The sequence below is a fragment of the Cryptomeria japonica genome, chromosome 9 (assembly GCF_030272615.1).
Source record: "Cryptomeria japonica chromosome 9, Sugi_1.0, whole genome shotgun sequence".
Lineage (NCBI taxonomy): Eukaryota > Viridiplantae > Streptophyta > Pinopsida > Cupressales > Cupressaceae > Cryptomeria > Cryptomeria japonica.
This window is the reverse complement of record NC_081413.1, coordinates 538,154,606-538,169,457: the sequence shown is the minus strand read 5'-3', so window position 1 is coordinate 538,169,457 and position 14,852 is coordinate 538,154,606. Positions and strand designations below refer to the sequence as shown.

Below are 14,852 nucleotides of genomic sequence, written 5' to 3'. Positions count from 1 at the left end.
AGAAGCATCCCAATCAACTTCAATAAATGAACTGATAAGTTTTGGCAATATAAATGCAACCAACAATATTCATACTCTATTTAGCACAACTCCACTTCATAGTTGTAGTAGTTTGTTGTGAAAACAACACCACAAAAATAATTGAACTCAATATAACCAATTTATGATTTAATTTGACTTATTTGATGAGACCAATTGGTTATTCCAATCATATTTTTTAACAACGGGTAACATCATCTCAAGTGGAGGAACAATGAGAAATTGTTCTATTTTAAAAAATATCAAGACAAAAGCGTTGCCCCAATAGACATGTAAAAATTAATGAAATGAATTCAAAACAAAATTGAAATAAAAAAATATTAAATTCTTACTCTAGATTTATGCAAACCTCAAATGGAGCATGAAGTAGATTTGCTTGTACTTTAATGAAGGATTGTGGATGCTCAACTACCGTGTAAACTCTTCAACAACATGATGATATGATTCATATATTTAGAAATGGATAGAGATTTTTCGAAGAGCCCCCCCAAGTTTAAAAAAAGAATGGTGTATATATATGAATGATCAAGATTGATTTAACCAGTCTTAGAGATTATATACTTATTTAGAGTTAACTAGTTTGACTTACTAGTTCACTAACTAATTGAGTTGTCAACTAACTTGACTAATTGATTAATGAGTTTGATTCATAGTCAATTCACTTAAATATTCAATCAATTGATTTGATTTGATTGATTAGTTAAGTTGAACAACTAATTATTTAACTAATTTGTTTGACAAGTGAAACATGTAGGATAAGCTCATTGGTTAGTTGAATCTAATTAATGATAAAAGTATGAGATTGACTAATTGGTTATTTATTTTTATTAATGAGTGAAATGTGGCTGAGGATAATTAAGATTATTTATTTATTTTAATTGGATATATGTCTATAAATTAATTATGGTCTAATTAACTAATTAATGATAATTAATAAATTAGTTGGACATGAGGTGAAATAAAAGGAAAATGAGACTAATTAATTAATACAATGCAATCAATTAATCAACAAGATGAATTAACATGATGAAGTTGATTAATCAAACAATAAAATCGACCAATTAAAATATAAAATTAATTGACATCATAAAATTAAAATGATAATATTTAATGATTAAACCTAAAAAATTAGAACATACAATATTAATTTGAAATGTCTAGACACTTTCCTCAATAATACATAATGCACAAAATAACTACTATTCTCAAAACAAAATATTGTTTACTCATCTCTTTGCTTTTTACAAATTAAATTCAAATCCATATGAAATCCTATCACCATGCTGATTACACATTTTAATCAGTAAATATTATTAAAAAACACATATTTGTAAGCCCTTAAATTTCCTGTCAGCTCATCATTCATAACCCCTTCCTTTATAAAAGTGCTCTTCTATGTTCCCACTGCAGCCATGCATTTAACTGATATTGGAAAGTTCCCCGTACAAAACAAAAACAGTAGTAGAAACTTGATATATTTATTCCCTCCAAAATGATACAACAAGAATGTTAGCGAACAGAATCGGCCAAGAAAAGCTCATTAGACTTGTCTGTGGGGTAGCCCCAAAAGCAGAAACAGATCTTGTTAGCACAAAAGTGACATTTAGCTTTCAGAATAGCCGTGTAAGATGTTCAGATCCTTAAATTCCTTTCTGAATATACTACACAGCTGACAAATTCAGTTCTCTGAACTCTTGCTGAGAAGTTCAAAACGAAAAGCCCTTAAAAAATTTGTTCACATACCCATTTTCGGTCATAATGGGTAGCACAGGCAAGCAGAAGCTTGCTAAAAAGAATTCACAGCCACCCACAAAAAAAGGTTCTGAAAATCTTGCGACCAACATCTATCAGAGTTTAAACCCTCAAACTGATGCCAGCTGCAGCTGCAGTGACACAGAAGGAAAGCAACAGGAGGATCAAGCTTCAGACAATGATTTGGAAGCACCCGAGATATGCATTGATGGTGCCAAGGAAGATGCGATTTTACAGAATGCAGATGCCTTGACTGTCGAGGAAGTGGTGAGGAGAAGGGCTCGAAGGATGAGGCAGCTGGCTAGATTGTACAAGAGACATTATTGGGCTCTCATGGAGGAGCTGAAGTCTAAATACAGGGAGTTTTATATGAAGAACGGGAGAAGTGGGTTGAAAGAGGAAGCTGAAGAGGAGGACAAGGAAGAGAAAGATTTTGTTGATAGGAATGGTGGAGCAACTGGCTCTATGCATTCTAGGTCAGAAAATGGGGTGGAGCCTATGAAGTGTTGCTTTCAGGGCTGCAAGTCCAAGCCTATGGCTTTGTGTTCGTTTTGTTATAACCACATCCTGTCGGATGCTCGGCAGCAACTGTACAAACCCTGTTCTTATGTTATCAAGAGGTTGGTCCTTTCTTTTTTGTTTTGCTGTTTAAATTTCAGACCTTTTCCCGACCCATTTCTGTATATGAATAAAAGTTTGAGCTTCAATCTGTCACACACATATTCGCGAGCAAACTTGAATTTTGATGTGGGTAGAGGAAAGCCTCCTGTTAGGTGTGCGAAGGTTGGACCATTGGGCTTTTACTGTATACCGGGCTGGGGGTTTCTCTAGCAATTGGGTGCTATCCCTTGGTGTCTGACAATTCTCTGCTGGAGCATTTCTTTGCAGCCAAGCTTTGAGCTGGATTACTGGGCATTTGAGCGCTGAGTATCACCAGCTCAAAATCAAAATCATAGTGTTGTAGGTAGAGAAAAAGCAACTTTTTGTCCCGCCAATTGTTGTTTTTCCAATTGTCAAATGCTGGAATCAAGGTATGAAATATGTAGCTTATACAACTTTTCAAAAGCCCTTTTATATATCATAGGAGTGTAAAATTTCTTCCATTAGAATGTTAATCTACACTAAATTTTGTAGTAAATGAATTCTCTAAAAAAAACGCTTTATTATTCAATTGTGTTAAATCACCTGTAATCTATTTTTTATCAAGTAATCCTAGGTTCATTGTTAGGGTTTTTGAAAGCATAGGTAAGAAGTTCTTGTGTTCAACCATTTTTGCTTCTGTGCTACTCCATATAAGTGATAAAGTCGAAACCAGGTAGCTTAATTCAAGGCAGCTGATTTTGCAGCTCTACCCACACAAAGGCCTCTTATTTTCAACTAGGTGATAACTGACTAAAGACAGTGATTAATGGTTTATGGACTTGATATGTAATGTCCCCTTTTTGAATTGACCTAGAATTTGCCCTAGAATTACAAGTTCAATAACAAAAAGAGATGAAATATGGTTAGAGATATATCTGTACCAAGTAAAATGTCATTAACAAGATAAACCTTGATTTAAATCCTGCAACCACAACCAATGATATATACACATAATTTTCAATCAATAGGGTTAGATGAGAATATGCAATTATCTCAATTCAATAAGATAGAGCATATCTGTATTGCTACCTAGTATTCAATCACAATTGGGTTTGGAGGAAGAAGCATGATAGGTCTGCCTGAAGCCATCCCCACAGTAAGACCAACAGTGGACACTCACCCTCTTGGCCCCAGTGGTAGGCACATTGGACATCTGCTCGGGGTGGTCTACCTAGTGGGGTGCTTGTTTCTGCTTTCCCTATTCATGCCTCATCCCTTTAAGTCCATAGTCAATCATCGCAGAGATGGGAAAGTAGATCGCAATAGGGGCCCCCCGTAATCCACCTAAGCCCAAGAGTGGACTCTCACCCTCTTGGCCCCAGTGGCAGGCACATTGGACATCCACTTGGGGTGGCCTACTTAGATGGAGATATTATAATTACTTACCTTCCTTACACCGCCTTCCTTTCCCTATGTGACTGTTTGAAGGTCACAAACAGATCCTTATGTATTTTATATTCAACATATATAAGAGATTATATCATAAATACTAACTTATAGTGCATAGGCTGAACATATACCACAACTTTAGTTATTAATGTTTGGTATGAGAAATCTCTATTAGATGTTTGGTATGAGAATTCTAGATCTGATCTATTACAGGTCTGATATTTGTTTGTATTTGTTGGTCATAATTATCTTCGCCTGATTTGTGTGACTGCTGTAGATGTTTAAACTGTGGATGTTCTTCTCCCAAAGGGATTGCTTGATCTCCTTCGATGTCCCTCCTCAGATGCTGGGTCTGTTCCTTTATACCCCTCCTTCGATGGTGGAAGGTCATGATCCTTCCTGTTGAGGTGATTATTGTAGGAGAGGTGCTTCATTGTTGCTAATTGCTGTCCCTTCATAACTAATCCTCTGTTTTGAGACATCTTGTTCCACTTCATTAAACCGCTCCTCTCTAATCACCATTTTCTATTCCAATTTATCGCTTGACATAACTTGGACGAGATTGCTGTCATTGAGGGAGGGGAAAGCAAGCAATTACTGATCGATGTGTATGATAATTCTGATTTTATATGGTCTACTGCAGAGACACAGACTGCTGCTAGATTAACATTGAGGGGAAATTGTGAAGTCTTACTTATTGTAAGACAATTTCCTGATTGCTAATAAGATCTTGTTTGATGTTGGTTCTACTTTAAATGCGGGGGCATGACATGATAATATTTCCATGGATGAACTATTATAACAGACCAGAAGCATAAATATCTTAGAGCCTAGCTCAGCACCCCACAATTCTGCAATAATTCATATTATTGTTCCATAACTACAATTCAAAATTGTTCCTGTAAGTGACAGTCACAACTTTTAACGGCAGGAACTATGTCTCCCCAGAACACTTTTTAACAGCTTTACTACACTGCCTCACACCCTACAAGATAGACTACCACAATATTACCTTTGCTAATCTGGACTCTAAGAAATGAACAGAAAATGACCTCTGCTAATGCTCACGACTAGACTAAAAATTACACTAGATCCTCCTAGACGATGTATGACTCTTCTTCAAATTCCTCAGCTCGGCTTCTTCCTTTTTCCCCATTGATGACCAAACCTTTTGTTTTGCATTGTATAAATAAGCAGCATAGGAACTAAGTTTAGAAAATCGGAAATCTGCCACAGATTGTCGTTAGCTACAGGTGCTAAATATAATGTAAATAAGCTGTCGCCAGCAAGTAGAGATTCTCCACTAAAGGCTGCCATGAATTATATTAAGCTGTCTTTACTCGTCCATAATAAATAAAACTGTCAAACAATCAATTATGATGGCTATCAGTGCTAGAATAAGGAATGTAACTCCCACCAATAAATTCAGGAGTAATGCCTAACAAGTGGGACCTCCCAACATCTACAAACGTAACTGCACAGCTAAAAGGATCCGGTCAACAAGTGCAGACCTCAAAACTGGAACTGGTCCTGATACTCTTGCAAGTTGCATCAATAAGTTACAATCTAGTGAACAGGATTGATTTTGTTTTAAGTGAAAGACTAATTGTGAGAGAGTACATTGTTTGTTGCCAAAATATCAGCTACATCCATGCCAACACTACTCAACTTATGTCATACTTAATAGAGTTTTTAATGACTGAGAAGGCTGTTTACCTGTCTGAAGTGATCATATTAGTCCACTGGGTAGCAACCTCCTTGAGTAACCTTATTATTGTGTTAGCTATCCCTGTTTTGGTTTTAACTTAGAAAAACATATACAGCAGGACATGTAGTGATTGGGTTCATACTTCATACCATGTAAAGTTAAGGAACTCTGGTTCAATGCAGAGTTTCTTTTGTCAAGAGTTCATTAGATACCTCTGTTTCAGAACACTAGTTCAACTTTTGCTAAATATATATATTATAGTAACTTCACGACAACGTTAAGTGATTAACAATTGTCTAGATTCTATACATTTGGTTCTTGACAGCCTTCTCATGGATTGTCTGGTAGTCATGCACAATTCATTCTTCTTTTTGGTAGTGAGGTCTCGGTGACATGTATTATCTGTTTTGGCTCCATTAACACTGCTAAGTATATGTTAGTGTTTCAATATGAATCTGTAGTACATTTACAATCAGACATCAAGCTGTTATGGCTTATGCCAGTAACTGTTAATAAGTGCAGATGAATTTAACCTTCAGATCTTATGCTTCTAGTATCATGAAATTAGAAGAAGTCATACATCAAATTACATTGGAAAACAAGTTTGTTGGGGTTTAATGATTGATTATGGGGCAAAGTAAATCATATTGAATATTGCTACTGTTAGCACCTCATTTCAATGTGCCTTGTTTCTTTGTGTTTTGCTTCCGTTTGTGCACTTGACCATATATACCTATTGTTGGTAACCGATCCGAGAAATTTCCTGCTGGGTCCCTTGTGTTATATGTTGCCTTAGAATGTTCATTCGAACTGTTCTAATCTAAAAATTAAAAATCCTTAGTAAAATTTGTTGGTGTATATTTTTTGTCAATGCCTTGTAACGTGGCCCTACCCTAGGTGATATTAGGCCTTTTTGGGTTTTGGACTTTATAGGGATATTAGGACATGCCCCTAGCTCCTCTAGTTCCTTGAATTTCCTTAGAGATGAAAATATGAAAGGTCTTGGGTTTGATGATACAAGGGGTTATATTATAGTTTGTAGATGAAATTATTCATTGTGGGGTTGGTGGTGGTATGAGAAAACTTGAAATTGACATGTGTGTTTCATTTTTGTTCAGTTCATTGTCTCTTTCATTGGGTTTTTGGACTTTCAAAGGTACTTGGCACCTTGGTACCAAATGTTGAGGTGTGAAGCTCCTTCAAAACTCCAAACCAACATTCCTTGCTATTTTCCCTAAGGTCTTAGAGATCCTTGATCCCTTGGAACCTCAGGGTCTTGTGCTCCCCATTCCTTTGTCCCTCTTGGGATTTGATCCTTGACATCGTTTTGTGCCTTCTCCATCTTCCCCTTTCCTCCTTGACTTTGAGACCCCAAACCCTTGCATGGTTCTAGATCTTGGACTTTTGGGACATTGTGCACTCTTGCACTTTTCTTTAGGTTCGTTATCCCCTTGCCTTTTAGAGGTCCCTTTACTATTCCCTTGGTTTTGGAATTCCAAGTTTCCATGAAACTCTAAAACCTTGAGACCTTGATACTCTCATTCTTTGTCCTTCTTGTTCCTCAAAGCCCCCTCTCCCCTTTGGAACCTATACTTTTGGGGAAACCTTGCACCCTTGTACCTTTCCTGTCACTCTTTGTTATCCTCGAAACCTTGAACTCCAATTCTGTCTCATGATATCACAATTTCCTCTAGATGCCTAGATCCTGATGTCCCGACTCATTCCAAAGTTTGGACTTTTGTGGTAACTTGTAACCATTGCACTTTCTCCCATTTTCCCCGAGGTCTCCATTTTCTTGCCTTCCACCTTTCCACCTTGCATTCCTCATCTCCAAGACTTTGGACTTGTCTTGCACCTTTGCACATGTCCTTGAGCATCTTAATGACCAAATTGTTGACATTGTTCCAATGGAACTAGAAAAAATACCGTAGATCAGTATGCTCCTCCCACGTACCCTCCTGCAATTCCAACGCTTCTCAGCTAGTAGAATGAATGGCGCTTGACCCTAGAGGGTTCCCATGCAGATTTCACAACTCTTCTCCATACCCTAGCATGCCAAAATTGAATTGCCATTAATGAAAAGGGCGAAATGTAGATTAAAAGAATGTATCTTCATGCCTCGTGGTTTGTAGGTAGTTTTGTATGCTGTAGATCAGAAAAAGAAGGTGCAAGTTGTATGGGCACCACTAGATGTTATCATGAATTTTGGACCTCTGAGATTTCTTTAAGGCATGCATTTTAGGATTTTGGACAGGGTTTGCACTTTAGCCTTTTGGTGCATCTCGCAAAAGGGGTATTTAAGCTTGAAAGTTCATTATTCATGTGGATGATGGATAGTTGGTAGAAAAGAGGTAGAAAAGAGGAGCAGTTGCAAAGTAAGCAAGAGAAAAATATTGCAGAAAACCCCAGGGTTTTGACTTCTAGCAAAAGGGAAAGGACATTTTTTGTATTGTAATTATTTGGGTTCATCCTGAAATTTGTAATGAATACTTGTAGCCATTGAACAATGAATTTAACGAGCAAAATTGACCTTGATTGAGTGTCTTCATGTATATGGTGTGCATATTTGGATGTGTTGCTGATTAGTTTGCTAGCTAGACAATTGTAAAATCCTTGCAAAGCCTTTGCAAGATATTTTTTCAGGGCATAAAAGAAATGTGTGGGTATTCTCATGGATTACTATGTAAACTCATTTAGTTTCGCAAATATCTATTGTCTTTTCATTTGTTTGTATAGCCTAGCTTACATTTATGGTTGAATATATATAGTTTTTAGCAATATCTTCATTAAGGTGTCACAAATGATTTGTAATGTCCCCACTTTGAAATAGGATTTAATAATAAAATTAAAGTACAAAAGAATAAAAAATAAAATTTAAATTAAAATATAAAAGAATAAAATAAAATATAATTAAAATTTAATTAAGTTAATAAATGGTCAAAAGGCATGAAATGAAAAGTTGTGACTCACTCAAACATGAGATATAAAAGGGAGAAGAGAACCTCATTTGAGAGAGGAGAGGGAGGAGGAAGAGAAATTATGGAGCATGTGATTCAAGGAAGAATCAACGGAATAAAGAAGGAATGGAAGGTAAATAAGGAAGTGATTCTTCCTAAGGAGGGCAGAAATTATGAAAGGTTGTGACTCTTTCAAAGGGTATAAAATGATTGAGGGTTGTGACTCTTTCAAAGGGCATAATTACGGAAGGTTGTGACTCTTTCAATGGGCATAAATGATGAAGAGTTGTGACTCTTTCGAAGGGTGGTGATTGTGAAAGGTTGTGACCATTACGAAGGGCAGGCATGATGAAGAGGTGTGGCCCTCCTTCACATTGGAAGATATAAGGGGAGAGTGTTTCATTTGATGAGGACATCTCAGCATAGCAGGGGTTCTCATAAAGCAATCAGATCAGATCTGAACTGTGATACTCTAATCTCTTGTGGGTAAAATATAAGGTGATTCAAAAAGGGGACATTACAATTGGTATTAGAGCATGATTTGGCCAACCTGAGGGACATTACAAGTGGTATTTGGTTGTGATTGTTTTTAAAGGGCATAATTAAGAAGGTTGTCTCTTTCAATGGGCATAATTGATGAAGGATTGTGACTCTTTCAAAGGGTGGTGATTTTGAAAGGTTGTGACCATTACAAAGGGCAAACATGATGAAGATGTGTGACCCTCCCTCACATTGGAAAATATAAGGGGAGAAGGTTTCATTTGGTGAGGATATCGAAGCATAGCAGGAGTTCTTATAAAGCAATCAGATCCAATTTGCATTGTGATACTCTAATCTCTTGTGGGCAAAATATTAGGTGATTCAAAAAGGGGACATTACATGGTTATAGTTATTGCATCTTTTGAATGAATTCAATGACTTTGTTGCTTAGTTGGATACACGCGTTCGTCTGCCATTGGCTCCACTTCCCCCATCATCCCAACACCCAAAATATTAAATTTAAACATCTTTTGTAATATCCCCAAATTAATACCCAATTTATGCCTTAATTGAAGGGTTAACCCCTATCTCTAACTTTGATTGAAAACTCTGCGAGTTAGAAAATATACAATAATCATATTTCAGTAAATAGATCTATTAATTAGGAAACACCAATCATACGTATATAAGATATAGTTCTAATTACAATATTAAATTATGATTGCAAGTTCAACCATATGAGGTGGAATACCTAGTGAGGTATCCTATCACCGTTTTCCTTAACCTTGTCACCCCTATCCTATATCTCATGATTAATACATTCATTCACCATGATAGAGAGCATGAGGGCCATCACAATAGGTTGCCCATAAAGTCTATCCTTCATGGGCCCAAAGGCAACACCCTTTGTACCATAGAAGCAAACATCTTCAAAAAATCACGATTATACGCAATTAATCGGCGATCAGGGAGCTTGCTGATTTTTTCCCCCAAAAAATCGCCAAAAAAACGTTGGATTAATTAGGGATTAGCCGAGAAAAAAACGCAAACCCTAAATGGTGCAAAGTGAAATATTTTTCAGTCGTGTTTTTTTATGAAGGCCACACTTGTTTCAGGTTCATCATGCACTGTGTCATAGGGTTCGCCGAATTTTCGGCTTAAAGTTCGAAATTCGGGGAATTTATGAAAATTGCACGGTATTCGTTAAAATATGGGTGAACATTCGTACGGAAAAAGGCGACTTCACTTCTATTAAAACATATTTTTATAAAGCGTTTTTTAAGGTTTTTTTTAATAATTTCTTCTCTTGAAGATGGATTTTTTTTGTTGTTGGCGGCTAGGGCACAACAAATTTATTGTGTTTGCATTGCACTACGTCTGGAATAGGGAAATTTGTTGAACAGGGCATGGAAATTGTATGCAACATTGCCAAATTTCAACTAATCTGCAACCTCTGCCACCATGCATTGCCAAATTCTAATCGCAACCTCTGCCACCATGCATTGCCAAATTCTAATCGCAACCTCTGCCACCATGCATTGCCAAATTCTAATCGCAACCTCTACTCGCTTGGAGTCTCCAAGCTAAGTCACCACCACATTTGTCCACGAATTTGTAGTTGACATTTTTTTATATTTTATTAAATTCCAAGCAATGATTTTACATTTTATCATCTTATTTATATAAAATTTATATTAAAAATTAATATTTAATATATTTAAATTTACTGCTATTTTAAAATTAAATATACTTATTAATCATATGTTTTTCAAATACAATAAAATTTGGTATTTTTATTTTGTTTTTAAAATTGAAATAAAAGTTAATATAGTTTGATTTTATACTTTTAAAACTAAAGTTAAGTGTTTTTATTTTGTTTTCAACGTTAAAAATATAAAAGTTTTTAAAAATAGAATTTAGTATTTTTATTTTGTTTTTAGAGGTAAAAATAAAATAATTATATAGATGTCTTAATGTTTTGTTAAATAAAATTTAATGATTGTTTTATTTATATTTTTTTAGACAAATGTTTTTAATGGTAAGAATAAAAATTTATTATTTAAAAAAATATAAATGAAATGTATTGAATCTCAACTTAAATATTAAATACTGTTTTTTATTATAACTACTCAAAAACGGGTATTTTTTTAGAACGTTCTATAAAGGATATTAATAAAAGATATTAAATAAATTAAAAAATATATAAATTCTTAATTAATATCAATAAATTTGTTTATATTTTGGAAATTTGTATTTAGTTTACAGGTTGATTTTGTACAAAGTCACAAACTATACTGTAATTGACATTTTGACAATTGTTACCATCTAGTTATTATTTGTGTTGTGGTATGTTTTGTGCAATGTAATCAGCTATATGAATATAAACAACAAAAATCTATTTTCTACAATTCATGTGTTGAAGTCTCTATTTTATTTGTCTACAATATCTCAACGCAATGGAAATGTTCTTAAATATAAAAAAAGGTAGTTTTTGATTGTTTTTATTCAATTTTTTACCTTTTTTTTGTAAATTTGTTTTTTCCCGATTTTTCCCCGATTTTTTCAAAACATCTTATGCTTTTGGTTTGCCGATTAATTCCCCAAATGATTAATGCTACTATGCTCTATACCCCTTTGGCCTCATGGGACTCCCCGGTCTTATACCATGAGGTGGCGTGCCTAGAAGGCAACCCCAACACCGTTCCCCTACTTGCAATCCTCTCTTTCTCTCTCTATCATGGCTGGAAATACTCAGAATATATGCAGATATACTGTTAGACATTGAGAACATGCACAGAAATATATTTGACATACAATAAGCCAACTACAGAATATAATTCCTCAGATTTCTATTTATTGATTTATATATAATTCATAAAGCATTGCATCATAAATTATAAGGATGCAGTAATAACATATGTAGTTACAACACATTATATTATGCACAGAAATTCATACCAACTGGAGTGTCGGGACAGACTGCTGAGAGGAATAACTAATGACTATTTTAAATTAGAAACCTTCAATGATATTTGTATGATTGATTGATTGATTCAATGAATTGCTTTGATTGGATGATTTGTGGTATTTGTGTGTTGATGACTAAGTGATTGTTAATTAGATGATTGATGAGTGAGTGGGTGATCCTTGAATGCTTGGAATGATCTCCCCTTTATACTTTATTGGGGGAAGAGTCACCACCTTTCGTAACAATTGAGTCACCACTTTTCATTGCTTCCTTTGAGAATAATATATTATTCTTCAAATTGATCTCCCTTCCCTCTCTTCCTCAAATGAACCTTCCCCCTTTAATATCTTCCCATGTGAGGGAGAGGTCACATCTCTTCATCATGCCTGCCCCTTGGCAAGAGACACAACCTATCACAATTTCCACCCTTTGAAATAGTACGACCCTTCATAACTCTTGCCCTTTGAAAGAGAGACAACCTTATCTACTTCCCATTCCTTTCTTCCTCCATTAATCCTTCCTTGATTCCCATGCTTCATTCCTTCTTTCCCTCCTCCTTTCTTCTTTCAAATTATCTATTCTCCCTCTTATTTGTCATTTTTGAGAGAGTCACAACTCTTCATTCAATGCCTTCTGACCATTTATTATCTTAATTACATTTTAATTATATTATATTATATTTTTATTATTTTATGTTTTAATATATTATTATTATTTATTATTAAATCCTATCTCAAAATGGGGACATTACATCTTTTCAATTTGTATTGTAAGTATTTTTACTCACTGACATGTCTAAATATTTACAAGAGCAATAGGGGCTATCAAAAGTCATATTTCAAACATTTCAAGTTGTAGATTTTTCACTTTAACAAGGTGCATGGCTTTGTATGTGCAAACCAGCATATAGATATGAGGTGACAACTTGAATAGGAGTATATTATGCAGTGGGAATGGTTTGCATCAAGGAAAACTTTTGTTGTTTATAATGATTTCTATTGCAACATCTTAGGAAAGCTCCCCTTAGTTAACTAGAGCTAGAATTTGAAGGGAGTTTTACCCGCATTTGTAATTGGTTTGCTATTGCCCAACTTGATCATGAGTTCATGATCTTTGTCCTAAGTTTAGCACCCTTGGGACTTGGGAGAAGATTCAACTTTAGGGATCTAGGACTCACAACTTTGGTCACCAACAACTACAAAGACACGTTTCTATGATGCCCAATCCCATGTAATTAGTCTTTGGAAAACATTTAGCTAATCTTCTTTGTTATTGCATTTGTCACAGGTATTAATGTTGACAATAAATCTATAACAACGATTCATCTTCATGCAAAACCTTGAGCCTTAGTTACATTGTAGGCCTTTACAAAACATAGGTGTAGATTAACCATCCTTCTCCCTTCTATTAGGATTGTAGGATCCTTAAAATTAAGTTTTGCTACCTCTGCTCCATATCCCTAAGGATAGTAATCCTCAAATAGCATGACATTATTGAAAATTCATTCTTGTCGTTTACAACTCTAGTAGATTGGCTAAAATGTTGTAAAATTCATCCTTGCCTTTATGAGGTCACTAACACTTCATCCTTGCCATTTACTAATTAGCCGAATGAATTTACAACCTACATTTTCATCACAACATTTACATAATTCATTTCAACATTAAGAGTCTTACTACGGATTGGACCCTATTTATGTAGAAAATAAAGTTTGTTATATTCATTTGGCTAATCATTAAGTATCATTATCTCATTGATGTTCTTATTGAGATCCCAACCTTTTATTTTTAACAAAGAATGGTAAACGCAACCTATGACCATGCCTTTGATGTGTTGGTGGTTTCAACTTTCAAGTGTTATGCCTTCTTGTGTACATTTTGCCTAGTAGAACAAGCACTCAACGTAAATGATTGGCATGTTGTGGGAACATGCCATGATGTATGTTGTTTATGAACTACTAAATCCCCATGTAAACAATTGGCACATTGACCACAATGTTTCTGTTTAATCCTTTACCAAAATGATTGAGGGGAGTTCCAAGCATGGGAGTGGGGCATGTGGAGAGACTTGACCTAGATTGTGGAGCAGTAAGGGGGATTGGGGTTCTTGCTAGACTAGTCACCGGATCCAATGGGGTTTGCTAGTTATTGCACCTATGTTGTGGCTTAGTGTTGGCTCTGGGAATCCTAGTAGCTTGGAAACTTGACCCCTCAATCATCTTTTTTGGGCACCTTTTTGGTTATTTGAAGTAAGCTACTCTACTCCACTAATTCAAGTATGATAATAGCCTGTTTTTGGTGCTAATATTAACCTACTTTAATCATGGCACAAAAAGGGTCCATATGAAGTTTAGTAAACAAAAGGAAAAGACGTGATGCACCAAAAAAAAAGGTTCAATTTGACTACTTCTTTTAGAGTTCAACCTTTCATTTGTGCTTTCAAATAAAGTGCAACTAAGGCAGGCCCAACCTACTTCTATAGTCTAATTAAGAGTTTGAAATGCATTCTTCTAACAAAGCATACATTCATAATACACTAATTAAACAATTTCCATTCGATGGCCTTGAGCAAGCACAAACACAAACACTTTTGAGCCTAGGACTTTAAGTGGGCACAAAATACAAACACATTTGGTTTGAAGACTCTCTTTAAGATAAGATGCTAAGCAACAATAAGTATAGTGGATGTATAACTTAAAGAGCCAAAAGTTATTTGTAGGATGGGTTTAATCCATATTTATACAACGTTATGAGCCCATAGGATCATGCCACCTTTAGTGACCCAGGGCATAGAAGAATTATACTAAACAATAGAAGAAAGAGAGGAGGATATATGTTAAGTAGAGAAGAACGTCAATTGGATAATTGATTGGAGATGTCTGATGAAAATGGTGAGGCAAACTCCCATCACAATGATG

At 35.2% G+C, this 14,852-nt stretch overlaps 1 protein-coding gene across 2 annotated transcripts in view; it reads left to right on the top strand.

Annotated features, from left to right (window-relative positions):
* The first annotated feature begins 1,445 nt into the window (after positions 1-1,445).
* The window catches only part of LOC131077111 (uncharacterized), a 57,917-nt gene continuing 44,510 nt past the window's right edge, over positions 1,446-14,852 (top strand). The window contains exon 1 of one of the 2 annotated variants that reach the window (XM_058014543.2): positions 1,446-2,411. In XM_058014543.2, the coding sequence (XP_057870526.2) occupies positions 1,798-2,411 (614 nt within the window). In that variant the 5' untranslated portion in view covers positions 1,446-1,797. The remainder of the gene's footprint in view (positions 2,412-14,852) is intronic. The other variant, XM_058014542.2, reaches the window with a different exon arrangement.